At 40.8% G+C, this 21,713-nt stretch overlaps 1 protein-coding gene across 2 annotated transcripts in view; it reads left to right on the top strand.

Moving 5' to 3' along the window:
• The window catches only part of PRPF39 (pre-mRNA processing factor 39), a 192,117-nt gene that overhangs the window by 69,648 nt on the left and 100,756 nt on the right, over positions 1–21,713 (top strand). For both annotated transcript variants that reach the window (XM_029598474.1, XM_029598473.1), the window contains 3 exons: positions 2,289–2,414; positions 2,857–2,975; positions 10,079–10,246. In XM_029598474.1, coding sequence (XP_029454334.1) covers positions 2,289–2,414; positions 2,857–2,975; positions 10,079–10,246 — 413 coding nt within the window. The remainder of the gene's footprint in view (positions 1–2,288; positions 2,415–2,856; positions 2,976–10,078; positions 10,247–21,713) is intronic.

The raw sequence follows: 21,713 nt of genomic DNA, 5'->3' as shown, positions 1-21,713 counted from the left end.
GTAATTACCACGTTGCTCTGCGTGTAGAAGTTCTCTACGGCCTTAGCGTATGTGCGGGTTTGGAGAGTATTTGAGGCCTGGTGCAAGCAACATGGTGTTGCCCCTCGGACAATCAAAATCCCACTGGTTTCTGGAATTTTTACAGGATGGCTTGAATATAGGACTGGCCCTTACCTCCTTGAAGGTCCAGGAAGCAGCTCTCTCATGTTTCAGGTGCTAGTGAATGGAACCTGCCTGTCTGCGCATCTGGACATGTCCCATTTTCTGAAAGGGGTAAAACACCTCTGGCCACCCCTATGGTGGCTGGTTCCCTTGTGGAATCTTAATCTGATTTTGGAGTTTTTGGCAGGGACCTCCTTTTGACCACTGCTCAGTCTTTCCTTGCGCTTATTAACCCTGAAAACTGTGTTCCTGGTGGCGATATGCTCAGCTAGTCGCATCTCTGAGCTACAGGCATTGCCGTGTCAGGAACCGTTCCTCCAGATCGCTCCAGGAACATTACAATTTTGTACCGTTCCATCCTTCTTGCCCAAGGTAGTCTCGGAGTTTCATTTGAATCAGTCCATTTTGTTGCTCTCCCTAGATAGCTACAAGGACACGGAAGAATACCACCTCCTTCGTCATTTAAAGGTCAGTAGATTTTTGGTGCGGTATCTGGAAGTTTCAAAACCAGTGTGCAAGACCAGACTGCTTGTTTGTTCTTCATGGTGGAAGGGACAGGTCGAACCAGCTTCGTGGGCTACCATAGCTCACTGGATTGAGGAAGTGATCACGGGCGCCTGTGTAGAGGCAGGAAAGCCATTACCCTTCCAGGTTAAAGCTCATTCCACTAAGGCTCAGGCAGTATCCTGGGCGGAAGCTAGACTGCTGTCTCCCGCTCAGTAGAGCTAAAATTTCTAATAGTTCGGAGAGACTAGTCTGTCCGGTGCCACCAGGTGAAGCCACGTTTCATGGCTAATTCATGTTATCTATGGAAAACACCATTCGTTCAAGCAGACTTGCTTTTTCCATAAACGTTTAGTAAGTCTTTTAAAAAAAATATTTGGAGGTTGATATTAAAAGGGGTTTACCTAGATAACTTCTGAGCTCCTATCAACTTAGCTGGATAAAGATTTTTGTACAGATAGGTTAACCAGACAAATTTTATCTGAATACATTGGAGGCTTTGAGGGGGGGTATTCTGCCGCAGTGTTCAATAATCCAAATAACTTATCCAGCAAATTCAGATATTCAGTTAGCAGAATAAATTATTTGGCTATATCTGGACATTCCTAAGAGCAGGGTTAATTATCTAGAAATGTGTTCCTGGATAACTGTACCTTAATTAGTTATATTCAAATGTAGCTGGCTAAATAGCAAGCCCCCCAAAAAAAGAAAAAACTCAGCGGGCCTACAGACCCAGTCCCCTCCTCCCCCAGTGAAACAAATGTTCTGTTTTTCTTCCAATTTCACTCCCCTCACCAACCACAAAAAGAACTTTAGAATCAAAAATTCTCCCTCCCTCCCCCCCCCAAAAAAATAAATAAATTGGTAGGCCTCCTAAAGCCCACTCTCCTGCCCCCACCCCCCAATGCCTTGCTGCCGTCAGAAGCTCGGTGCATATTTCCAGCTCCCAGTATAACCAGCATTACATTAAGAATACTGATATTCCTGCCAGGATAATACTCTGACACGAATGCTGGAAGCTTATGCTGACAGTGATGGTGTCAAAGCAATGCTGGACATGTCAGGAGCTAGACACATGTACCAGGCTCCTGGTGGCAAGGCATTTGGGGTGTGGCATAGGAGGGTGACCTTCAGGAAGGAGCCTATATTTAAATTGTATTTTGCAAATTTCAGGAGAATGGGGAGGCTTTTCAGGCCTATAGGCCTTCTATGCTTTTGGTATATTTTAGGGGAGGGTAGATTTGGGTATAGTGCCCAGCGTTTGTTTCACTGGGGTGGGAGAGTGGGGATTGGGCTGGTATGCCTGCTAGATCAGTCTCTTAACCAGCTGCATACTGTAGCTGGTTGACTTAGTTATCCGGTGGTATGTTTATGGATAACTTTCAAACCTAAGCAATAATATTCAAATATAGTGGATAGGTTTCAAAATATTTTGGCTTTTGTGTACTCAGATAACTTTATTCGAGGATATTCAGTGAGATTTTGTTTTCTGTTTTAGTATCCCTGTTAACTTATCTGGCTAAATTAAGCTGGATAATTTATCCATTTTCTGATTATTTTTTTTAAATTGGCCTTTTGTGTTGGGTTATATTTTTAATTTAATGTGTGTTTAATTTTTGCAGAATCACATTAAGGCAGCCAGAAAAGCTTTTGACAAATTTTTCTCACACTATCCATATTGCTATGGGTACTGGAAAAAGTATGCAGACTTCGAAAAGCGACATCAGAACCTAAAACAGTCGGAAGAGGTAAGTGATCAGCAAATGGTTGCTATAAGGCAAATGATGAAATCAATTTGTTTGTCATCTTGAATCTACAAAGCAGGGCTCTTTGACAGGAATATTAACAAACTACAGTTTGTTAGGCTTTTCAGTGCATGCTTCTATATTAGTCACGTCTTATTGCATTTTTATTCAGATGCTATAATTGAGTGTCTAATGGATCTGTACCCCCAAAATCTGCCCTCATATACTGGTCAGATGCTGTGCATAGAAGATCAAGACTCTGCACATGGAGTTCAGAGTATAACTATGCTCTATCCATTTTCAAGTCAGACATGGTAGAGGAAGATTATTTGAACAAAATTCTAGTATTTTGTATTTGTAAGGTTGAGCAGGGTAGTATATAGTATTGCTTCTCATTACAGGATGTTTATATAGACAGTGTACAAACTAATGTTTGTTTTCTTAGGTTTATCGCAGAGGCCTTCAGGCAATACCCCTTAGTGTTGATCTTTGGATACATTACATAAATTTTCTAAAAGAGACATTGGATCCAAATAATCCTGAGTCTAACAATATCCTACGAGGGTAAGTTGGTATTTTATTTTATTTATTTTATTTAAGCATTTTTATAGACAGACATTCTTTGGGAACATCACATCTGTTTACATAGAACAGAATGTAGCAAAAAGGCTTTACAGTAAACAAACTGGAATTTAACTTAGAACTATCGAATCATAATAGCTTAGAACTAACAATTTGGGATATATATCTATGTATAGGGATGCAAACATTTTACAGATAAAGTGAAGTGAAGACAAGATATTTACAGTCAAAGTATATTGCCAAATTCAATATAGAAGTCAAAGTCTTGCCAATTCAAGATATATATCCATGTATAGAGATGCAAAAATTTTAAAGACAAAAGGAAGTGGAGACAGAGTATTTACAGTCGTCGTATATTGCCAAATATAGTGACAAGATGGTTGCATTTAATTGGCTGAGGAGAAGATGTGTTTAAGAGCAAAAGGCTGTGGTGAACATGTATTCACAATTTAATGGGGAACAAGGTTGAGGGAGCAGTGAGTTGATAAGGTAGGGACTAACAGCTGGTCAGCAGGATTATTGGTGCGGCAAGAGCTAGAGAGGGGGGTTGAAAAGTAGGAGAAGGGGGAAGGGAGGGGAGGAAGGAGGGTTAGAGCAGGTAGTTTAAGTGTAAGCCTGCTTGAATAGCCAGGGCTTAAGGTTCTGTTTAAATTTCTTTGGGCATGTTTCTTGGCGAAGATCAGTAGACATGGTGTTCCATAAAGTGGGACCGGCTATGGAAAGTGCACAGTCTTTGGACATGAGTTTAGTAAGTTTAGGTGAGGGTGTATGAAGTGTTGCCAGAAATTGGGTTCTGGTGGTCTGGCAGGGGTGCGAAACGGAGATGCTCATTGAACCAATGCACGTTTTGATTGTGAAGTGATTTGTGGATGATTGTGAGGGTCTTGTATAGGATCCGGGAAGTGATTGGCAGCCAGTACAGTTGCTTGAGGATGGGGGTGATATGATCATTTCTGTGGGCTTTGGTGAGAACACAAACGGCGGCATTTTGGAGCATTTGGATAGCGTTTTTGGGCAGGCCTAGGAGAATGGCATTGCAGTAGTCAATTTTCGACAGTATGGTGGATTGTAGTACTGTGCAAAAGTCATCGAGATGTAGAAGAGGTTTCAGTTTCTTTAGTTTGAAGAAGCAGTCTTTAGTTTGAAGAAGCAGTCTTTCAAAGTGGAGAATATGAATTTTTTTAGGTTAAATTGATTGTCCAATGTTACACTGAGATTACGTACATGTTGGGGAAAAAGTGGTGGAGAGTGGTGAATTAAGTAGGGGAAGGTTAAAGTTGACCTTATGAGGTGAGATAGTTAAAAGCTCAGTTTTAGCGGCGTTTAGAGCGAGGTAGTTGTTTGAAAGCAAGGTGCTGATTGCCGCAAGGGCAGTTGCCCAGGTCTGAATGGGCAACTGCAGGTATGATAATCTGTACGTCGTCAGCATATATAAAATGTGGAAGACCAAGCTCAGCGAGGAGATGGCAGAGGGGAATGAGGTATTTATTGAATAGGGTGGAGGACAGCGAGGAGCCTTTGGGACACCCTGTTTTAGTTTGATTGGTTTAGATTCATTGTTTCCAATTTTTACTCTGTAATATCTGTTGCTTAGGTATGATTGAAACCAGCGAAGAGGGATGCCGGAAATGCCAATTTCTTTAAGGCGCTCTATTAGAATGTTATGGTTGACGGTGTCAAAAGCGGATGATATGTCCAGGAGGGCCAAGATGTACAATTGGCCTTTGTCCAGGCCTTTAATGAGGTAGTCGGTTAGGGATATGAGGAGGATTTCGGTGCTGTGATGTTTGCAGAAACCATATTGGGATGGGAATAGAATGTGATGCTCGTCTAGTCAGCTGGTGATTTATTGTTTTTTCTAAGTATGTGTAAGTATTTTTTTTTTTCATGTGATGAAGGCAGACCATGCTTTGAATAATCTGTATGTCTCAGATAGGTAGGTGTTTTTAAAATAGTTCATGTGTGGAAAAATATATTTAGAAAACTTGTCAGCCAAAACATTTTTTTTAAGAGCCAGTAATTTGCCTCTTCCATTTCTTTATTGGTTTGTTTTGTGCAGGGTTTTTATTTAATTATTTTATATGTTCCTGTGTTTTGCTTTTCTTTACCTTTTCTGTTTAGCTGCTTTCTTCCTAAGACGCAGCCCATTCCTCCTTCTCGCCTTCCTGTCAGCTAGCCCAGCAGCAAGAGGCTGTCCTATGCCTGTGACAAAAACAGCAACTCCTCCACTATGCCTGGAGCCAAACTTCAGGTGCCAGGATTTTTCTGCATGCCCCCCCCTCCCCCCAAGTTCATTATTTTGCTTTATTTTTCCTTTTGTTTTCCTTGTTCACTGCCCAGGCATAGGGCTACCATTAGACTCAAGTCAACTCAGCCGTGTTAGTATAATCCTGATGTCTTTCTATTGCATCTTTGGATTTGTATTCCTGGTTTTCTCAGAACAGTTGTTACAAATGCATAGAGGCAAAGAAGCGAAACATGACCAGGCTTGTTGCTGATTTTGTGATGTAATTTAGGTTTCTGGTGTTCTGTTACATGCATATTAGTTAGGGCAGTGGTTCACAACGTGTGTGTGTGTGAGTTTATAGAATGTGTGTATATGACAGAGAGGAATACAAATGTATGTGTTCCTGCCCCACCCCACTAATCCAAGACATCTCAGGGTAACTGGAAATCCAATCAAAAGTTCCCAAGTAAGGAGAAAATAGGGTTTTGTTTATGATTTATTTTTTATTTGATGTCTGTTTTGAAATATTTTATTAATGTTGAGTACATTTAAAAATTTTGAGTTAATTATTGGATGTTCTTTTCATCATCTGTTTTGAAATGTTTGTTTTTATTAGTATGGTTTTATTTTTACGATTGACATTGCTTGATTGTATTTGTTTTATGAGAAATGGTAATGTTTTAGTTTTTCCATTGTTGATAAACACAAACAATAGATGCCTGATCTTTTTCCAATTGTTTATTAAGCAGAGACGTGTTCAAAAAATCGCCCGACTCAGGCCGAGTTTCGCGGTTCAAAAACCGCTGCCTCAGGGGCTACAAACAAACCAAACATAAATTAACAATAATATCTAAAAACACTCAAATTGGCAACATCTTTAAGATCTTATAAATATTAAAAAGTCATTATCACAAAATAAAAACTTTTTTAATCCTTAATTAAGATCTCAGATATTGATAAAAAATATTAATTGTTTAAAATTTGAATTAGTAAATTCTTGAAATGATGACAAAAATCCAACAGTATATCAAACATACCCACAAGATTATTTTATCAATTCCTGCTTAAGAATTAAATATTTAACAATATATATACTTCTCAGCAGGTATAAAGATAAATTTACCTTCAACACTCCACAGTTATGAAAAAATCTCAGTAGTGCATTTCTCATCCGATGTACAGTCAATTACTGTCAGCAATGCTTAAGATAACCAGAGAAAATGTGTGACAAACTTAAAAACTGAAATCTCATCATAATACATATTAATCATTCTGAATCATTTCTTGATGGTAAAATGGCAGAGAAACAAATAAAAACAATGCTACATAAAATAAATAAAAACCTTATATTTGTGATAATGACTTTTTAATATTTTTCTCAGATCATATATGTTTGATAGTTAACCAATCTTTAGAGTCAGGTAAGTTTCCAGACTATCTTAAACTTCAATATTACCTGTATTAAAGAATAAAACCACCTCTTTCATGGATTTCACCAACCTTAGGCCCCCGACTTTTGAAAAGATTTTCAGGGGTTAAAAACTCGTCTTATACGCCGGAAAATACGGTACTTATAATTTTTTGAATTGCTTCAGTCATAATTTTGTCAAAGGTAGACCAGTCATTTACAGACATCTGGTTTTTATAATTAGGATAGGGTAAACCCAGGAAATCTTGTTATATTTACTTTAGTTTGAAAGTAATTTGCTATTTGATCACAGATACCGTGTTTCCCCGAAAATAAGACATCCCCCAAAAATAAGACCTAGTAGAGATTTTGCCGAATTCCTAAATATAACACCTCCCCCGAAAGTAAGCCATCCCTTGTAAACAGGGGCGGATTGACCTGTCGGGGGATCGGGCTTCCCCTGGTGGGCCAGTCAATCCTGTGACGTCAATTTTTTTTTTTTAAAGTTTCCAAGGTATTAGGGGCAGACGCGAGCAGTGGTATCCCGAGGGGAGCCAATGCCCCCGGGTGCAAGGAGGCTCATGCGGCCGCTGAGCCTCCTTGCCCGAAGAAAAAGATCGCGTTCAAATGCGCTGATGCTCTTCCTCCTTCCTGCCTGTGCGGCCCCGGAAGTAAACGTTGCCAGTGCCGCGTGGGCAGGAAGGAGGAAGAGCATCAGCGCGTGCAGAAGAGGAGGAGCCGCCACGGGCTGCTGCGAATCCCAAGTCGCAGCGGCCCAAGAAGAGGAAGAGGCCCGGTAGCAGGGCCGAGGAACAGGCCCGGTAGCAGGGCTGCCGCGGCCCGAGAAGTTCAGGGCCGCTGCAGAGCCCATCCTGCGGCGACCCGCGAAGAGGAGGCCCAGAGGTGAGAGAGAGGCTGAGGGTCTGTAGAGGGTGTGTGCATGCGTGTATGAGATGAGTTGAGAGATTGTGTGTGGGAGTGAGGATCTGAATGTTTGCAGAGGCATCGTGTGAGAGCCTCTGTGTGTGTGTGTGTGTGTGTGTGTGTGTGTGTGTGTGTGTGTGTGAGAGAGACAGCGTGTGACGGTGAGAGCCTATGCTTGAGCAAGACAGCATGTGGGAGTGAGAGAGAGCCTGTGTGTGTGAGAGTCAGACAGCATGTGCCAGTGAGAGACGGTGTGTATGAATGATTGTATGAGAGACAGTATGTGACAGTGAGAGCCTGTGCTTGAGCAAGACAGCATGTGGGTGTGTGTCAGACAGCATGTGCCAGTGAGAGACTGTGTGTATGAATGATTGTATGAGAGAGCATGTGACAGTGAGAGCCTGTGTGTATGAATGATTGTATGAGAGAGCATGTGACAGTGAGAGCCTGTGTGTATGAATGATTGTATGAGAAGACAGTATGTGACAGTGAGAGCCTGTGTGTGTGTGTGTTTGTGTGTGAGAGAAATGCATGTGAGAATGAGAACCTGACTGTGTTTGAGGGAAGAAGATGGAGAGAAAAGAAATACGGAAGAAAAAAGGACAATATAAAAGGAATTGGCAAAAAAATAAGAAAGGGAAGGTGGAAAACAAAAAAAAAGCCTGTGACCAACTGATTAGAAAACTAACATCAGCCAGCAAAGGTAAAAAAAAAATAACTTTTTAGTGATTGGCACATGTAATCTTTGGGAATGTGCAAGAATAGCACTTTCTCTATGTGGATCTCACAATGTACGAGATCAGCATGGAGAAAGTGGAAGCCCACGGGGCCTGCACAGAGGAGGCAGCAGAAAGAGCTTCAGTGTCAGTAGCAGCAATCGGCGCCTCCCCAATAGCCATGTGGCAGCAGTGACAGTGGCAGCAAGATTACTGACATCTGGGGATGGTGGCAGTACCAGTCGGGGGACCCCTTCCAAGCAGTGTGCAGAGGTTCAAAAGCAGCAGAGTCAGCCCAAGCTGACTACCATGAATACTGCACACTCTTACCTCTCTCTGACAGCACACTGGTGGGACATGGCTGACGCAGGGGCAGCCAGCAGCTCTATTAGACATCCCCTGAAAATAAGGCCTAGTGCATCTTTGGTAGCAAAAATTAATATAAGACACTGTCTTATTTTTGGGGAAACAGGGTATCTACTTTTGGGTTTGTATTTTGAATGGGTGTTAAAGATTTAACTATGTTAAATAACGTAGCTGGATTATTTTTTGCTATAGAAATTTTATTTGCATAAAATCTTTTTTTTTTTCTTTATTTACTTCTCATATTAAATCCTTAATGTACAATAGTAGGCATTTTTTTGTATTGCTGTTTTTGTTTTTTGCCATATATGTTCCTTTTTCCTAAGTGCAGTTTTTAATTGGCGCAACTTATTATACCATGGAAGATTGGGTTTATTCTGAATTGTTTTTGTTTTAAATGGGGCAGCAATATCTAAAGTCTTGACAATAGTATGATTCCAATCTTCTCCAGATTTATCTACATTTTCTGACAGTCAGAGGCAAGTTTGATATGAATTCATTGATAGTCCTCAGATGAGAACTTTTCTTTATGTATTTATCAGTTATTTATACTTTTTTTTTCTCTATAACTGAAATGGAAAAGGATATCAGATGATGATCCAACCAAGGGACTTTCTGATTATTATCAGCTAATGATATAGTAATATAAGATGGGTTATAAAAAAAAACAAAATCTAAGGTTTTACCCTTAGAATGAGTGGGTTCTGTAATCAATTGGTGCCATCCTAACCCTGACATAGCATCTAAAAAAGAGGTAGTGAGTGATGATTGAGGGAGTATCACTATTAACATGTAAATTAAAATTGCCTATTGTTTCATTTAAGTTTAGTGCTAATGAAGAGAGTGTTTCTAGAAAACTAGATAAATGTGTGTGTAGAATGTTTGGAGGACATTATGCTAAAATAAGATTTAATGATGTAGATACAATTAAGAACTCAAAAGGGGCCAAGTTAGAGATCATTTTTTTTTTTAAAGGGCTAAGAGAAGATTTTATAAGTGCTAAAACACCTCCTCCTCTACGACCATTTCGGGAAACAGAAAAAGGCACTGTAATCATTTGGACATATACTGCTTACAATTACCATGTCTGAGTCTGATAGCCATGATTCAGTTATTAACAGAAAATCAGGTTTTTTGTCATTTAGCATATCTACAAAGATAGGAGTTTTTTGCCTAATAGATTGAGCGTTACAATATATAAATGTTAACGAAGGAAGAATTAATGAAGATAGAGCCTGATTTTTTAAAAAAGCATTTACATGTGTAAAACTGGGTTTTGAAAATTGATACAATATATGCCATTGAATTGTGCACAAGATTTGCTCACATATTGCTACGATAAGTTACATTTACAAATGTAAATCATTTTGAAAATTCACTTGATAGGGTTTACCCTATCTGTAAGAAAATGATTTCAGAAATAGCATTTGAAATTTTATTTCTTTAGGACTTTTGAGCATGGTGTACTAGCAGCAGGGACTGATTTTCGCTCGGACAGACTGTGGGATATGTACATAAATTGGGAAAACGAACAGAAAAACCTGAGAGGGGTTACAACTGTTTATTTCCGGCTGCTTAATATTCCAACACAGCTTTATAACCAGCATTTCCAGAGGTGAGTTAAAATTAATCACTAGGTGTACACAGTCCTTAATTTCTTTTTATGCATGATTAGAACTAAAACAGTTACAAAAATGTATTAGTGAAATCCTTGCATGATTTTAGTCTAGGTTCCTTTTATTAATCTTTATTCTTTCTCAGCTTTGTTTTGCTTATACTTCTTGATACTTGTCAGTTGTATTACATAAACATTGTACGAATAAAGTAAATCTAGCATTTCATATTCTTAAATTTTACAAATGCATCCAGTAACTGTTGTCCTGTGACTTGCAAGTTTAGACAGATATCTCAGCCTTGTATAAAACTCTCAATCAACCTTAAGTATCCCACTCCTTTCCATTGTGCTTTTGCTTTTAAGGAGAAGGCAAAAAGGTTGGAATCTAAAGAGCATCTAGAGATGACATTGGTTCAGGTTCACTGCAGTGCACTGCTGCACCGAATAATCAAAACTGCATCCTAGCCCTTTCTTTCATGCTATTGGAATCAAACTCTAGTCTTTCTTTATCCAGCCAGACCAGTCCAGATGCATGGGTTATATTTCCCAACTAGCAGATGGAGACTGAGACTAACAGGTTTGCTGAGATTACTCTATATAGCAGTGGTTCCCAGCCAGTCAGGTTTTCAGGATATGCACAATGAATATGCATATGAGAAAATGTGCATGCACTGCCTCCATAACATGCAAATTTTCTCTCATGCATGTTCATTGTGGATATCCTGAAAACCTGACTGACTGGGGGGGGGGGGGGTCGCCAGCATAAGGTTGGGAACCACTGCTATATAGGCTCACATTTGGAGCTCAGCCTGCCAGAACAGATGGTAGGGAAGCATCCCATGCTCTTAGCTGAGGTCTTGTTAGACGGGGTGAAGAAGATAGAAATTTGGATGGGCAGCTCTGAGGTGAAGGTCTTCTACTCCCTCCCTCAATTGCGTATAGCAAGTGGACCAGGGAGCTTCCAATTATTAGAATAGGGTTCTTCCTGGCTATGGTCACTGGAATTGCCCCTCTTCTCCTTGGCTCCCCATTTTTTTCTCTCATCTTTCACAGTAGTCTCCACCTTTTTAAAAGAAAAGAAATTAAGACCAGATAAGGCTTCCCTTGCTATCTTTTCTTCCCTTCTCCTGAGCCCTGTCGCTGTTCCTGGTTGTTAAAACTTGGGATTGGTAAAGGAAGGGCCTTTTCAGTGTCAGGCTTTCTCTTTTTTGTTGGCCACAGCTCCAAGATCTTTTTCCAGGGTAATTAATGGATGTGGTGGTGTAGAAAAAGTATTTTGGTGCATCCATGTTTGGATGATTAGTTGATCTGAGCAAAGTAGGCCCAGGTAAGCAAATCAGCAACTGCAGTTATTGCAGGACCTGGTGAATTTTCCATTTCAACAAGAGCAACTTCTTACCCTCTCAACCCCTGGAGTATCTGGGGATTTGGCTTGATACAAGGGAAGGCCAAATTTGATTGACAAACAAGGATCCAGAAAGTACAGAACCAAGTGCATGGTTTGAAGAATCAGAGATCCAAGGTGTGGATTTATTTTCAGATATTGGATTCCATGGTGACTGCCTTGGATCTAATGCCTTGGACAAGATTGCACATGAAACCCCTGCAGAGGGCCTTGCTCTTAAAGTAGTTATCTCAGTCCCGGGTATATTCCATGAGGTTCCCTCTGACATAAGCTAGGGAGAGTTTTTCTTTGTTAGCTGGTATGCAAGAACCCGGAAGTGGATCTCCTGTTTGGATAATGGTGACATCTGATACTAATCTTAAGGTCTTTTGGGTCTGGGATGTCCACTGTTGACGCCTAGTAGCTCAAGGTACTTGGAATCCAAAAGAAACCAAACAGTCCATCAGTTGGTTGGAAACCAGAGTGATAACGAAGGCACTCCTTCAATTTGCTCCCATTTTTTCAGGGTCAGAATCTTGTCTGCCAATGCTATGATGATAGCATATATGCTTTTCACAGTGTGTGTGTGTGTGGGGGGGGGGGGGGGTGTGTGGGGTGTGGAACCAGGTGTCTGCATGTGATAGAAGAGGTAGATCTGCTGTTATATTGGGTGGAGAAGCATGTAAAAAAGCTCTCTACCACTCATGTAGTGGGAGTAGAGAATATTTAAGTGGATTTTCTCAGTTGCAACAGGCTAGACCCTGAAGAATAGTTTCTTCAGGAGGCATTCTCACAGGTTTTGTCCAATGGAGGGGAGAACAAGTGGTGAATTTGTTGGTGGCAAGCAACAATGCATAACATATATAGAAACATAGAAATGACGGCAGAAGAAGACCGAATGACCCATCCAGTCTGCCCAGCAAGCCTCACACATTTTTTCTCTCATTCTTATCTGTTACTCTTAGCTCCTTGTTCTATTCCCCTTCCACCCCCACCATTAATGTAGAGAGCAGTGATGGAGCTGCATGCAAGTGAAATATCTAGCTTGATTAGTTAGGGGTAGTAGGGGTAGTAACCGCCGCGATAAGCAAGCTACACCCATGCTTATTTGTTTTACCTAGACTATGTTGTACAGCCCTTGTTGGTTTTTTTTTTTTTTTTTTTTTCTTCTCCCCTGCTGTAGAAGCAGAGAGCTATGCTGGATATGCATTGAAAGTGAAGTATCAGGCACATTTGGTTTGGGTGTAGTAACCGCCGTAACAAGCCAGCTACTCCTCGCTTTGTGATTGCGAATCCTTTTTTTCTTCACCCCTGTCGTTGAAGCTATGCAGGATATGCGTGAAGCATCAGTTTTTTGTTTTTGTTTTTTTTTTTCCCCTGCCGTTGTTTGTTGTTTGTTTGTTTGTTTTTTCCCCTGCCGTTGAAGCAGAGAGCTATGCTGGAAATGCGTGATGTATCGGTCTTTCTCCCATGCCGATGAAGCAGAGAACCATGCTGGATATGCATGGAAAGTGAAGTATCAGGCACATTTGGTTTGGGGTAGTAACCGCCGTAACAAGCCAGCTACTCCCCTCTTTGTGAGTGCAAATCCTTTTTTCCATTACCTCTTGCTGTTTGAAGCTTAGAGCGATGTAGGAGTCACAGTAAGCATGTGTATGTTTATTTAATAAGGGTATTGTGTCAATAGCCATCATTCTGGCGAGTCACCCACTCATCATTGGCGGCCTCTTGACTTTATGGATCCGCAGTGTTTATCCCACGCCCCTTTGAAGTCTTTCACAGTTCTGGTCTTCACCACTTCCTCCGGAAGGGCATTCCAGGCATCCACCACCTCTCCGTGAAGAAATACTTCCTGACATTGGTTCTGAATCTTCCTCCCTGGAGCCTCAAATCGTGACCCCTGGTTCTGCTGATTATTTTCCTACGGAAGAGGTTTGTCGTTGTTTTTTGGATCATTAAAACCTTTCAAGTATCTGAAAGTCTGTATCATATCACCTCTGTCTCTCCTCTCCTCCAGGGTGTACATATTTAGATTCTTCAATCTCTCCTCGTACGTCATCCGATGAAGATCCTCCACCTCCTGGTCGCCCTTCTCTGTACCGCTTCCATCTTGTCTTTGTCTTTTTGTAGATACGGTCTCCAGAATGAAACACAGTACTCCAGGTGAGGGCCTCACCAAGGACCTGTACAAGGGAATAATCACTTCCCTTTTCTTACTCGATATTCCTCTCTCTATGCAGCCCAGCATTCTTCTGGCTTTTGCTATCGCCTTGTCGCATTGTTTCGCTTGTCTTCACATCATTAGACACTATCACCCAAGGTCCCTCTCCTGCTCCGTGCACATCAGCCTTTCCCCCCCCATCGAGTACAGTTCATTCGGATTACCCACTCCCCATATGCATGACTTTGCACTTCTTGGCATTGAATCTCAGCTGCCATATCTTCGACCACTCTTCCAGTTTCCTTAGATCCCGTCTCATTCTCTCCACTCCTTCCGGCGTGTCCACTCTGTTGCAGATCTTAGTGTCATCCGCAAAAAGACAACCTTACCTTCTATCCCGTCCGCAATGTCGCTCACAAAGATATTGAACAGGACCGGTCCCAACACCGATCCTTGCGGCACACCACTTAAAACCGCTCTCTCTTCAGAGAAGGCTCCATTACCATCACATATTGTTTTCTGTCCGTCAACCAATTTGCAATCCAGGTCACCACCTCGGCACTCACTCCCAAGCTTCTCGTTTTATTCACCAGTCTCCTGTGCGGAACCGTATCAAAAGCTTTGCTGAAATCCAGTAGATGACATCTAGTGCTCTTCCTTGATCCAATTCCTTGGTTACCCAGTCAAAAAAGTCAATCAAATTTGTCTGACAGGATCTTCCCTGGTGAATCCATGCTGCCTCTGGTCCATCAATTCTCCAGACTGTAGATAGTTCACTATTCTCTCTTTCAGCAGTGACTCCATTACTTTTCCCACCCACCGAAGTGAGGCTAACCGGTCTGTAGTTGCCTGCCTCTTCCCTGTTCCCACTCTTGTGAAGCGGGACCATCCACCGCTCTTCTCCAATCACTCGGCACCACTCCCGTTTCTAGGGATCTATTGAACAGGTCACACAGCGGACCCGCCAGAACATCTCTGAGCTCCCTCAATATCCTTGGATGAATCCCATCAGGCCCCATGGCTTTGTCCACTTTCAGGTTCTTCGTTCTTCCCACACATTTTCTACTGTAAAAGGATTTTCATCTATTCCTCTTCCTCCATTTCTTGTTGTTTAGAGATGGTCCTTCTCCAGGGTCTTCTTTAGTGAACACAGAGCTGAAGTATTCGTTAATATTTCTGCCATTTCTTCTTCGTCTCTCTCTACACATTGATCATTACCACATTTCAATTTCACTATACCACTTTGGACCTTTCTCTTTTCGCTGATGTATCTGAAAAATGTTTTGTCACCATTTTTTATCTCCTTGGCAATCCTCTTCTTCCGCTTGACTCTTTGCCAACTTGATTAATTGCTTTGTCTCCCTCAGTTGATACAAATATTCTTCTTTGTGCTCCTCCCTTTGGGGATCCTTTATATTTCTTGAATGCTGTTCTTTTAGCTTTAATTTTGTCAGCCACCTCCAGTGAGAACCAGATAGGTTTCAGTTTCCTTTTGTTTTTCTTTACATTTCTAACATATAGAGCAGTTGCCTTGGTGATTGCTCCTTTTAGATTGGTCCACTGCTGATCCACATCTCTCTCGTTCTCCCATCCTTTAAGTTCTTCCTCCAGGTAGTTCCCCAGGTTCCTCAAATCTGTGTTTTGACTGTAAAACTCGGGTCTTTGGGTTCTTTTCCCTATTCTTTTAGTGATATTAAACCATAACCGTTTGATGATCACTGCTGCTGAGGTGGGGGGCGCCCACCTGGACATCTGAGACATTATCTGCATTAGTGAGCACTAAGTCGAGTATAGCTCCTTCTCTCGTGGGTTCCAACACCATTTGTTTGAACAAAGATACTTGCATGGCATCCACTAATCGGCCTACTATTTTTAGTTTCTGCAGATGGGATTTTCCAGTCTACATCTGGCATATTAAAGTCACCCACAATCACCACTTCTCCCTCTTACCTATCTTATGGATGTCTTCAACCAGATCTCTGTCCAGCTCCTTCCTTTGGTTTGGAGGCCTGTAAACCACCATCACAATATAAATGGATGCTCCGTCATCGTTTTTAGGTCGACCAATAGAGCTTCTTCAATACCCCAACTTCCTTGTAGCTCAGTTGCTTGGATGTTTGTTTCTGACATAAAGAGCCACACTCCCCCTTTTCTATCCTCTCTGTCCTTCCTTAACAAGTTGTAGCCTGGTATTGTTGTATCCCATTCATGAGATTCTGTGAACCATGTTTCTGTGATAGCACAATGTCCAATTCTGCCCTCAGCCATTAGGGCCTGCAGATCTGGGATTTTATTTCCCAAACTATGAGCATTGTGGTCATAGCCTTCCAGGTACTCTCTTTACGGTTATTTGCAATTTCCGGACTCCTTGTGAGATAGTTTGTTGAGATTTGTTTATTCACTTCACTATTTCTTTTTGCGGTAGTGCCACTGTTGACAGAGTTTTCCATCTAATTAGATTTTTTTTTGCTTATGGATCTTTAATACTGCATGCATTGTGTTTTCTCTCTCTTTTCTGGTAATACTGCAATGCTTTTCTCAAGAACTTCTTTCAGTTTTTATTTTATAGAAGGCTTGTTGTTCTTTTGCATTTGGTACATGTGTGTCTCCTCATCACAGGTCTAATTCTACCAGAGCCACTGTATTCCTGGTTTTAAAGAAGTTCCTAATGACCTGTTTGAGTGGGCGTATACCTGTTGGCTGCTCTTCTGTCAAGAATGGGTGACTGTGGGTCCTACCTGAGCCCTAATGGATCTCCTTTTCTTGACACTCCTGGTTTGTTTGTGGTATTGGGGAATTATTTTCTGAGTAATGCAATGTGGGGTGTAATTCTTTTAATTGAAGCTAATTGATCTTTAATCACAGTCAGCTCCATTTTCAAGGAAGAGAGTTGTGCAACAAATTGGGCAAGCTCTAAGTTTCCAGATGCTTTCCCTCAGAATAAAGGCTCCACAGCAGTTACATTGGATAGTCCTCATCTTGGTAATTTGTGACTTTATTTCCTTGACTGTAACCAATGTACTAATTTATCTTGTTGCCAATGGTAATCTAGGCAGTCTTTATTAGAAACAAGCCCCAGGGGTGGGTGGGTAGAGGGGTAGGGTGGGAGGGAGTTCAAACAGTTTAGCCTGGGACAAGCTGGGTAAAGCAGGGCACTACTGGACTGTTGTCTTTGCGTTTGGTCAATTCTTTTTAAAAAAAAAAAACAAAAAAACAGTCTTTATGCCCCAGTTTTTTAGTTGTGCCAGCTAACCCCCAAACTAGAGAGATTTTCCCAGTTTAAAAAGCTGATAGCTTTGCAGACAGGAAATAATCAACAGAAGCTTTCTACACAAGCTTCTACACAACTTCAGATCAATAAGCAAAAATAGTAAAAATAGCAGAAAATACTTAGCCAGAATGAAGATTTTTGCAATGCAGTTAAACAGTTCCACCAGAGAAATCCCTTAGCATTCTCACTTAGCATAGGTACAAAGATTCTTCAGCCGAAGAACAGTAAGAGGATCATCTGGTTTGAATGCCCTGATTCAAGACTGACCTGCTCAGGGTTTTCTTTGTGTTCCCTCCGAAGTCTCTGAGCACTGTCTTGCAGAAGGTTCCTGGGCATCGGGGGCTAATGATATTGGTAGATCATGATTGGCCAAGGTGATCCATGGTATGTAGATCTAGTGAGAATGCTAGAAGGGATTAGCTATGACCTTCTGCTTAGGGTGTCTGTAGCTCACAAAGATTATCTTAGATATGTCTTGTGGCTTGTCAGAGAAGGGATAGTTCTTGGAAGGTTGTAAATCCCTTAGTGGTACAAGGAAGTTTCAACATCCTTAGTTTATATGACAGTTAAAGTTGTTTGAGGTTGGTGCTCGATTAGGAAGATCTCCAGTGAGAGGAACTTTGATGCCGGCTGTTTAAAATTCCTGCAGGGGGGGTCCGGAGAGATCCAGAGATGGCGCTTGTATAGAGGAAGCTTGTGTTAGGAGCTCCTAAACCGTTTGTCTAGCAAATTTCTTTCCTTTTACCTGAGCATTGTGTTAAAACGATGCCTCACCCCAAACGAAAGGCAGGGTCAGAGAGGACGCCTCTGACCCCACGCCCCCCCCCCCCCGTGAGACCCATGCAGGTTCAGACAACGCTAGCGGGCTTCTACCCACTGAGCAGAGTTTCACAACCCCAGAGGAGTCCACAAGAGCGTAGGTGGAGAGCACCACCTTCGCTTCAGGGAGAAGTCTCTCTTAGTCCCAGGGCCTCAACCATGCCTTTACCATCGACGAGCATCGCAACAACTGCTGACCCCGGCTTACTGCATCTCCGGATGGCGTCTTTGGAGGTGAGCCTGATCGAGGAGAGTGCAGTGGGGACTATGGCAGCGCCAGAAATGGTGGGAGGGACCAACAGCTTCCTCCCCTCAGGTGGATGGCTCCTTCGGCGAAAGCCGAGCCTGTATCGGCGAAGAAATCACTGCTGCAGAAAGGAAGCCGGCTCATTCCTGAGGACCCAGGACCTGCATGGGACTATCTTTGCCTCAACCGGTAACTTTACCTTATTCACTGATTGAGAAACCAAAAACTGCTACAATGGATGTGCTGTGGCAAGCAATTGTCTCGCTGCAAAATTACATAATGAATTTAACTACAAATATAAAAGAAATGCAAAAGGTTCTTTATAATGTGAATCCAACTTTGTCAACATACAAAGACTTTGGAGAAAGTAGATGCTGAAATAAGTCAAATTTAAAAAAGTACAGCTCTCAATTATACAAGGAGAAACCCTGCTAAGTAAGAAAATTGAAAGTTTGGAAAATTCTACTAGATATACAAATCTTAGAATTATAAATTTTCCTAAATGCAGATTGGCCTACCCAAAAGAGCAATTAAAGAACTACTTTCAGGAAGTATTACAAATATCATCTGAAAATTTTCTGTCAGTATCGAATGCTTATTTTTTTGTCATGGAAAAATGAAAGAGAAACAGAAAATCAACCAGTGGAGGCAGCGTCACTGAATGTAACTGAATTACTTGAGACTTCTTATAGCTCACAGATTGAAGAGAGGTACTCTTTTGGTTAAATTTACATTATCACCCGAGCATTTGAAAAATTTCTTAGAACAACGAAGGTTAACAACTTCATCCCCTGTGTCTAATAATTAATAAATAAAAGATAATGCAGGTTTTCTATGTTAGCCCTTTGTCTTAGGAATGTTCAGTATTAATCTCCCTAGTTTTGTTGATATCCCACATTCCTCTCAAAGTTGTTTTGAAATGATAATGGTTTAGAATGATTGTAAAGAATATATGAAAATATTTGTGTTGAATTATTTTCTAATTATCAAACCATGTTTTTTGGTTTTTCTGTAAATCATTTTGTAATTTATTAGAAAATTTATAAATAAAGAATTTAAAAAAAAATGTACATTATCGTCTGATAGAGATAATGTTCTAAAATTGTATTTGTCTAATAGTACCTCTCTTTACCTGGGACAAAAATTATGGATCTACCCCAACGTCTCTAAGAAAACCCAGATAAGATGTAAAAAGATTTGGTTATGGCAAATCAAGCGAGAACTTTTAGTATACAATTGGTGATTAGGTTTCCTTGTAAGTGTATTATGCGATCTGATGGTATAAGATATGTCTATTATGAACCAGAGCAATTAGAAAAATTTTTGGAAGCCCGATGGAACCAAGGAACTGAGCCTAGAACATCAATTTCTGAATAGTTGGTTTTAAGTTTAAAATAACTTTGCAATTTCTCATCATGTTTGGTAAATATGTTTAGGAATAAAATTGCTCTAGTAATGGATCTCTCCCACAATTGTTTTGTAATAAGGAATGCAAGATTTAGTTATTTTTCTATTGGAATTGTGAGAAACGTCAAGTATAATCAAGTATTTCCTGTTCTTTTTGTATTCAATGTAAATTGAATAATTGTATCAATTGAAATTTATAAAAATAAAAAAATTCCTGCAGGGGCGGATTGGAGAAGGTTGGCCCTTAACTCCCTAAAGGTGCAGATCGTGTCTGTTGCCTGTTAGAGCCTGGTTAATAGGCAGACTCTTAATGTCTTATCCGGATATGTCTCATTTCTTTCAGGGAATGAAGCATATTTGGTCTCTGGTGAAAGAGTCAGTACTTGCCTGCTATCTGAATTTGTTGTTGATAGCCTTGGTGGTTCATCGATTTGAGCCTCAGAGGGGTGTCTCAAGTTGCTTACTCTTAAGACTGTGTGTTTTGGTAGCAATCTGTTCTGCCAGATAAATTTCGGAGCTGCAGGCTTTGTAGTGTAGGTTTCCCCCTTTTCATCTTACCCAAATCGTTTGTCTCCTTTCTTTTCAGAAGCACTTGAGTAGAGAAGAGTATGCTCAGCTTTGTCATTTCAATGTTAGAGCTCTTCTGCGGTATTTACAGGTCACTAATAGTTTCAGAACCTCGGAGCATCACTGTGTACTGTTTAGTAGTTCTAGAAAGGGGTGGAGTGTCTTTAATAGCTCCTTGGATTAAGAAAGTGATGGGGAAGATTGTTTCCAAGGGATTGCTGCTTCCCAGAAATTGAGGGCATACTCTACAGGGTGCAGATGATTTCGTGGGCAGAACTTAGCTTAGTGTCGGCTTTGGAGATTGCGAAGTGGTGACCTGGTCCTCCTTGCACTATCATCTTAAGCTTCAAGTTAGGGAATGGACTTCCTTTAGTTCAGAAGTCTTGAACAGATTTGGCAATGTCCCACCCAATAGAAAGATAGCATAGGTATATCCCAGGTGTCTAGACTGATCTGTTTGGATGAAGAGGAAGGAGACATTCTTACCTGATTTCCTTTCTTTGAATCCAACCAAACCAGTGCAGAGCCCTCCCTGTTCTGCCAAGTGTAGTATTCATCTGCTTCATTTTCAGAATAACTGTCTGTGTATGCTAATCAGTGTGATGGATATTAAGGTAATAAACCTTAACAAGGAATGCAGGATATAGTTTCGTTTCTTGTTTTCTGTTTGTTCTCCCTTAGAATCCCTCTGGTTTTTGAATAGGGAATGAGGGAAAGGTGGTGTATATTAAAAATGTTTCTTAGTTTATTATATAGAATACTGTCAAGCTGAGGTCAGAATGGGAGGCCTAGTCTTTGTTATCATCTGCTGGGTTTGGTGGCATAAACCCATGCATCCGAACTGATCCGGCTGCAATCGAGGAAATGAAATTATCAGGTAAGAATTTATTCTTCTGCATGGCAGTACAGAGCATTGGCACATAGATCTATTGGGCAGGCCCCAAATAACTTTTTCTAGGCACTCTGAAGAAGAGAAGACCTAACTTATGGAAAAAGGACATTGTAATGTTTAAGCCTCGATAGTTAGCTCTTTAACCAAGCAGTTAAAAAAACATACTTTTATCATTTGCTACTGTTCCATGGGATGTTTTGCTTTCCTGATGTTACACTTTCAGTTTCAACTCTGTGAAGACCAAAGTATTTGTTAAACTATTCTGCTTGCAAGTGGTTTGCCAATTGGTACAGTACTTGGAAAGGTTTTATTGGTAATCATAACATTGTTAATGCTTCCAAATCAGCAGGAAGTACAAATGTTGCAGAAATAGTCCACACTATGTAACCAGTTACTGCATTAGGATCATCTGTGTGAGAGAGAATGAGAATTTAAACTGAAGGGTTGATAGGGATGGGAAGACTTTAAACAGCTGTTTTGGTTGTAGATATTTGTGAATGGAAAGAGTCCATCAGTAATTCAAAACTGATTTTTTTTATCCCATTTTGTAGTAGAAATTTGTAGATCTCAGAATTTTTTTCTGTTTTTATGCCAATGTGCCATTGAAAGGGGAACTCTGTGCTCAGAATTAAAGGTGATTGATTGTCCCAACAAAATGGTAAGTAACAACAGCTTGACAATAAACTAGCTCACAGTCCACTTAACTCCCATACAGGCCG

The sequence above is a fragment of the Rhinatrema bivittatum genome, chromosome 4 (genome assembly GCF_901001135.1).
Source record: "Rhinatrema bivittatum chromosome 4, aRhiBiv1.1, whole genome shotgun sequence".
Classification (NCBI taxonomy): domain Eukaryota; kingdom Metazoa; phylum Chordata; class Amphibia; order Gymnophiona; family Rhinatrematidae; genus Rhinatrema; species Rhinatrema bivittatum.
This window is presented reverse-complemented; position numbering and strand designations above follow the sequence as displayed.